The sequence below is a fragment of the Monomorium pharaonis genome, chromosome 1 (assembly GCF_013373865.1).
Source record: "Monomorium pharaonis isolate MP-MQ-018 chromosome 1, ASM1337386v2, whole genome shotgun sequence".
NCBI lineage: Eukaryota > Metazoa > Arthropoda > Insecta > Hymenoptera > Formicidae > Monomorium > Monomorium pharaonis.
This window is the reverse complement of record NC_050467.1, coordinates 32,573,734-32,581,298: the sequence shown is the minus strand read 5'-3', so window position 1 is coordinate 32,581,298 and position 7,565 is coordinate 32,573,734. Positions and strand designations below refer to the sequence as shown.

General features: G+C 38.5%; 1 protein-coding gene across 1 annotated transcript; it reads left to right on the top strand.

The window, feature by feature from the left end:
- The first annotated feature begins 6,128 nt into the window (after window positions 1-6,128).
- On the top strand, window positions 6,129-6,926 carry LOC105839350. The gene has a single exon (XM_012685612.2). It carries the CDS (start codon window positions 6,129-6,131, stop codon window positions 6,924-6,926), a length of 798 nt encoding a protein of 265 aa, XP_012541066.2.
- The last annotated feature ends 639 nt before the right edge of the window (window positions 6,927-7,565 follow it).

Here is a 7,565-nt window from a genome sequence, read left to right as displayed (position 1 = left end):
AAGCAGAGTAAAGTCCACATAGGTTAGCGACTTGGACGGGGTGGGTGCGGGAGGGGGGCCGATGGCCCCCCTTGCACCCCCCCCGTGTGTGTGTGTGTGTGTGTGTGTGTGTGTGTGTGTGTGTGTGTGTGTGTGTGTGTGTGTGTGCGTGCAAAGCATTCTCTGCATCACATGGGTTTGCGACTTTCCGTGTATGCATTTGGTCTGTGCGCATGTGCAGTGTGCGCATTTGGTCTGTGTCCGTTTCGCACTGTGTCCGTTTCGCTCTGTGCGCATTTGGTCTGTGTCCGTTTCGCTCTGTGCGCATTTGGTCTGTGTCCGTTTGTTACTGTGTCCGTTTCGCACTGTGTCCGTTTATTACTGTGTCCGTTTGGTCTGTGTCCGTTTGTTACTGTGTCCGTTTCACTCAGCTTGCTGTGTCCGTTTATTACTGTGCGCATCTGGGACTCACTCAACCAAACAATAGGAGATAATCCCGCGTTAGCGGACCAGAGCCCCGAACAGTCCGCTAACGCGGGGTTCCACTGTGTACAAGTTTTATCATAATTTTTAAATAATAATTTTAGAGCATCACACTTATTAGTAATATAATTTTGTCGTAAAAGACTTACAAAATGTTTATAACTATCACTTACATTATAAGTATTTTTATATAATTGTATATATACAGATTCGACACAGCATTCAAGATTAAGTAAAAATAATATTGTTAATGGTTTCATATATATACAGACATTACAGTGTTAATTTTACGATATCTTTATCATGTATATTTACGATTTCTATTACTAAATCACAAATAAAAAGTCTCGAAAATGGTGTAGTTGCCCGTACGAGTTCCTCAATATTCACACGTCTCTCGATAAATTTTTGCCACGTTATGTGTGGTAAAATTATCTGGTTACCCTTGTTGTCGCCAAGCAGTATTTCCACAAAAGGCTCAGGCCCCACGCTGATTCCCATTTCCAAGTACTTGTAGCCGTAAGGGGAAATCTCCTTCTCAGAATGCGGGGAGTATGGCGCGGTTGCGATATTGTTCTATAAAGAAAAAAAAATGCGACTTAGAAATAAAATCCAAATAAATATGTAATAAAATTTGATTTAATTAAGAAATACTTACGGTTTATCATGAGCTTCGTTTCCTTGAATTGAAACGTAGTAGTTCATCTTCGGGAATTACGTTTTTTCCAATCGACTCCAGTAGCCAACGTTGTCCTTTGTTGTCTGTCCAGTAATGAGCGACTGTAGTAAGGATCTTCGTAATGAGCGGTTGATGTATGGTGATGTTCTTCTTATACGGTGCGCCTTTCCATGTATTAATAGTGGAAGTAGTAGTGGGCATGGTGACTATGGTTGAGATTGTAACTATTGTTATAACTGCGACTATTGTTGTAACTGCAACTGTGACTATTGTTGCAAATGGTTTTAGTATGTACAGATAGGGCAAATGTTGCACGGAATCAAGATGAAAACTGGTCTTCTACAATTAGAGCAATATTTGCCGCAGAAACCGTGTTTGTTAGATGTTGGCGAACGGCAGACATTTTATCAGCATTCATGACTGCCACTCCGATCATACATTCGGCACATGCAATGTATGTGCTTGTACCATATGTTTCTTCGGTTTTATAGAAACAATAAATGGCACAATGTTTAGTTTGCATGTTCAGCGCTCGCAGTTGTGCGATTGAAATGTCTCTTTCGTGAGTTTCGTTAAAATCTTCACTACAGTCACTCATATACTGGCTGTCTTCGAACAGCACACTCTCGCAATCCTCTTCCTCCTTAAAATGGAGATCCGGCACATTTTCATCAAATTCGTCTACGATGTCCATTGCATTTTCTTCATCCATATGCATGAAATTATCGGCGGCTCTTTGATGATTGATGTGTTCGTCAATGTGTTTATTATTTACATCCATATTTACATTTTCATTATTATTTATATCATTATTATTCATTATTATTTATATATATTATTTATATACATTATGTACATTATTTAGATTATGTACATATATTATTTCGATTTCATCATCGACCGCGATGTCAATAATTTCAATGTCCTCTCCAGTAATATCGGTAATCTCTATTTCATTTGCCATTTTTTCGGAAAACTGAATCGTTTACTAAATCGCACTTGAAAAAACTAACTGCACACACACAGACTTTCGGGTAAACTTACTCGAATACGTCTAAGGGATGCTCTAAGAGTCTCACCTATATATACTTATGTTATTTGTAAAGTCACGTGACTTTTGGAAAGAATTTCAGAAAAAGAGAAAGCTGAGATTTAACATGTTGCGAGACGTTCAATTGAAAGAAATTTTTTAGGTATAATATTTAAACACAGACTACAGTATCCGAATGTTATACTTTTTTTATTTTTAAATATTTTTTAATATTAAAAAATATTTATAAATTACATAATGTAATTTTTTGTTTATAGTTTAAGTTAGAATATATATGCGACGACCCCTAAGCACAAAGGACTTTCGAAAACATGTTGAGACAAGTTTCTCAATTGTTAAAAAAATAATAAACAAAAGAAATTTTGAAATTTATGACAAAATCAATTGTTACAAAAAAAAACAATTAACAAAAGAATTTTGAAATTTATGACAGAGTCATTTATTACAAAGAAACAAACAAAAGTATTTTGAAATTTATGACCGAGGCAATTGTTATAAAACAAATAAGCAAAAGAAATTTTAAAATTTATGTGACAAGTAATTAGCCTCACCCCTCCACGGTGATGTCATCCTGCCTACCCCCCATTCTATTGTTTGAATTAGAATCCCCATAGTATAACTACTCGCGTAACCCGCGTGCCGATTCAACCGCCGCGCAACCACTAGTTAAAAAACGCGACACTTCTAATTCTCCTTCGACCTCCTCAGGAAGAAATACATGCCTCATCAAAAATACAGACGATGGCGGCGGACGTAAGATATGCAGCCAAAATTGCTGCAAAAATTTTGGGCATTTAGTTAATGAATGTCGTAGGCGACAGTAATGCGAAAATTACTTTAATAACTACAACCGCGCAGGAACAATAATGGAAGTAATATTACCGCTCAAAAACCAGGAAACTACCCGGAGGTCTCGGCCAACGGGACACACCGAGGGCTAAGGAACGTTTGTCTCGTACTCCCGTTAGAAAGCATCCTAGGTCCGTCTACATACGAGGAGAAAATCCGTCGCTGAGCTCGTATCTCCAAGCTTCCGGGTCAGTAGCATTTATGCTAGACACAGTCTAATATTCTAAAAAAGCTGCATTAAGCCAAATGTTAACATAAATCGTAACGACATATTTTCACTTACCGAAATCACTAAAGATGCCGTTAACATCCTGGGATCAATAAAGGGTCACGTAGTTGATGTCCCAATAATCTTTCATATTGTACCCGATAGTTTCCCTATAATACCATCGCGTACTAATCTCAGCTTCGTGGTTCGTGTTCCTAATCCTAAAATAAAAACTGGGAACCGTTTCCCGCTTTCGCGTTTACACGCCCGGAATCCTCGCTGGCGACTTTCTCGTGATGTGTATAAACAATAAAGTTTGTACTAGAATCATTAATACTCTCAATTACAAAGTCAAAATTCATACCTACCTCCTTGAAATAGCCAAAGTCTCAAGTACGCACGCCTCCATACCATTTCGACAATTATCACGAACCAAGTCAACCTCCCGACTCAACACAATCCTATGTTTATTCATCTCCTGGACCTCTTGAAAATTCTGATACGCAGTACACCAAATTCGCCTACCGAATTAATAGAAACTGATAACAGCTTACACGACACCGACTACTCTACTGAATTTAAATCGCTATCCTACGCCGTTAATAACGAATATTCGTATACTAGTAAAATAAAAAATAATCCCGATCTGCACGAAGAATGCCATTTCTCCGACGAACCAAAAAGCACTGACAAATTATATGAAATAAATATATTTACGAATGCTAAAACATTAAGTCTCGCTGAATCTTCTAATTGCGTTAGTCTCTTAATTCAGATTCTCTGAAGGAAACCTTCTTTTTTCCCCGGTCGCTATTTATACATTTTTACCGATCAAACTATTTCCTCCTGAGTATCTCAATGGACATAATCCTCTCATACGGAACTCGCGCACTACTCTAATCTCTTCCTCAGCGTCGATATCTGAAATAAACTGTAAGCGTACAAAAAAAGTTAAAAATAAACCATGCGGCCATAAATGCGATCAAGCATAACACGCTCATGCTCCACATAAAACAATAAGATTATTTTGCGTCTAAAGAAATAAACAATATTAAGAACTCATCTGCGATCGAGTATCTGCGATACTTCAATTACTGCGATTAGAACATTTATCTAAACCTGAAAAAGAAAGCGTTATAGCCCTAGTAAAAGTACACAACGACAGATTTTACATATCTAATGAATATCTAAGTCAAACTCACTTGCAAGCGCATAAGATTGTTACTTCAGACGACATCCCTATACACAGCAACCAATATCGCTTTCCGTCTATGCATCAAGAGGAAATAACACGTCAAGCGTAAGAATTAATTGACAAAGACATTGTCGCCCCATTGGTATCTCCATATAACTCTCGTATGGATAGTACTGAAAAAGTCAGACTTATAAGGAAATAAAAGATGGAGGATAGTTATCAACTACAGGAAGCTGAACGAAGAAACTGTGGGGGACGCCTATCCTCTACCAAACATTTGCGACATACTGGATCAACTTGGCGGAACAAAATACATCTCTGTGTTAAACCTAGCGAGTGGATTTCATCAAATTCCGATGGACTCTAAAGATGCACACAAGACAGCCTTCTCAACGCCTCATGGGCATTATCAATTCAATAGGATACCATTCAGTATAAAGAATGCACCTGCTACTTTTCAACGCCTAATGGACCAAACGCTGTCCGGCTTACAAGGCACGGAAATTTATTTGTGTATATGAACGTCATCGTCGTATACACTAGTTCTCTAAAAAAATACGATATCAAAATAGCAAAGTTGATGCAACGATTGAGAGCTGTCAACTTGATGCTGTAACTAGATAAGTGCGAATTTTCGCACCACGAGGTTCTTTATTTGGGACATATCATTGGAGAAGACGGCGTGCGATTCTCAAAAAATTGCTGCAGTGAGAAATTTCCCACCTTATTGTTTGAAGAACATTTGCCAATCTCTAGGACTCGCAGGATATTATTGGCGTTTTATTCAAAATTTTTCAAAAATTGCCAGGCCACTATCAGATTTAACGAAAAAAATTTAATCTTTCTATGAAACGAAGAAACACAAATTGCATTCGACTCTCTTAAGACTATGCAAGAAACCGATCCTGCAATATACGAATTTTGAAGACGAATTCGTACTTACTACAGATGCCTCGGAATACGCCATTGGCGGAATAATAAGCCAAGGTACCATCGGGCAAGATCTCCCGATTGGATGCGCATGTCGAGTTATGAATACAGCTGAGAAAAGCTATTCGACGATTGAAAAAGAGCTCCTCGCTATTATATATTGCACCAACCATTTCAGATCACATTTGTGTGGTTGCCCATTCGCAGTGGTAACAGACCATCAACCGCTAGTACAGCTACATCGTGTAAAGGATCCTACTTCGCAACTTATGCGCTGGCGACTAAAATTAGAAGAATACAACTACAGAATTGTCTACAAGGCTGGAACGAGCCTTGTTCTAATAGTCCACAAAAAACCTCGTCTTGAATTGTTACAATTTTTCCTTAATCAAGGTCATCCTATTTCCAAATCCGATGATGAACTATCGCATAAACGACCTTCCTTGAGGTGCCATTTGGTTGAGGAGGAGTCACTCTCTATCGGTGCACCAAAAATCTTTGAGAATTTTTCCTCTCCCTCCTTATTCCCCTCAATTGTCAACGACAGGCAAGACACGGCAGTTCTCCCAGAAGAAACTCAATTCGCAAATTTAAAATTATTAGAATTCCACCGGCCTCGCGCAGCAAAAGACGAAAGCACGGAAACCGCACTTTCGGACGACACAGAAGAAGATTCGAGCTTCGAAGAGCCTATAGTACAGGAAACAACGACGGCATCGAAAATACAAATAGATGCCGATTTAAGGAAATAAATATGTCATTGCTGCAACAACGAAATAACATAGTTGTTATGGTGACTGGAAACCAACAGCCGCTCGACAACGGAGCCCACGAGCTTTCCACAGCAGGGAAATTGACTCCATTGAACGATCTAATGATCGGAAGAACACGCGAATTTCCTTCTTCACTCCATAACTATTACATAATTGTATTACATGTAAAAGAAAGGCAGGGCTATAAAATTGACGAATACATTATAAAGGAATGTTTCGCATCACTAATTGATGTAATTAATGAATTAAATCTACACTCTTTAAGCTTACGCAGAACGGAAAGATTAAACACCTTCAAATGGAACGATATTCGATACTTCTTCTTACGATACTTCTTACGGATCAGTCTACAAGAACGTAAGATAACAATCACAATATGTAATGGAACTATAACCCCTCCAATAGAAGATCGCCACGAAATAATTACAGAGAACCACGAGTCAGCCACCAGCGGACACAAGGGTGTAACTAAAACGTATCGTCAAATCAGCAAACGTTACACGTGGAGTAATCTCAAGCAGCAGATACAGAACATCATCAGACAATGTCGTATCTGCCAATTACGAAAGCTAGTGAAAAGAACGACACGACAACCTATGACGCTTACGGATACTCCAGGCCGCGCTTTCGACAAGGTCGTACTCGATATTGTTGGCCCTTTGAGGACCACACCCCGCAAAAACTCATACCTTCTCACAATGCAGGATTTTCTAATGAAGTACTTTCTTGGAAGTTATACGCTCCAATTAGCAATTGCAGAGCAGAAACCACTGCGATAGCATTCACAAATTATTTTATTTGTCGATTCGGATGCCCAAGAAGCATACTGACTGATCAGGGCATTAACTTTATCAGTCAATTGATTCGTACTATTACTAAGAAATTCCGAATAAGACATTTTCGGACAACTACTTCATCCACAGTCAAACGAATCGCTGGAGCGTTCACACCACGTCCTCATAGAATATTTAAAATACTTGGTCGACAGAGAAGGAAATTGGAACGAACTAATAGAGAGATGCTGTTTCTTTTATAACACTGCAGTTTACGAAAGTAACAGATATACTCCGCGCGAACTCATTTTTGGAACACCCGCTAGAATTCCTTCCCGAATTAATCGAGAGAAAAACCTACAGGGATCACTTAACAAACTTATTTGTAACAATCTCAAACTTGTTAAACTTAACTTGCAAAAGGCTAAAGAAAAATAAAAAATATAACAAAATTAATCCAGAGACTTTTGCTATCGGCGATAGCGCTTTCTTAGTAAACGAGACTAAAACCGGAAAATTTGCAACAGAATATACGGAACTGTATCGAGTTGTTAAAATAGTCGATGACGGTAACATTAAAATCAAATTAAAAAGAGACCGCATTCGCATAATACAATTGACTCAAAAGGGCCTACTACCACGAGC

What these genes read in the sequence shown, in the direction of transcription:
- LOC105839350 (XM_012685612.2), top strand. Translation starts at nt 6,129, where the DNA reads ATGTCATTGCTGCAACAACGAAATAACATAGTTGTTATGGTGACTGGA.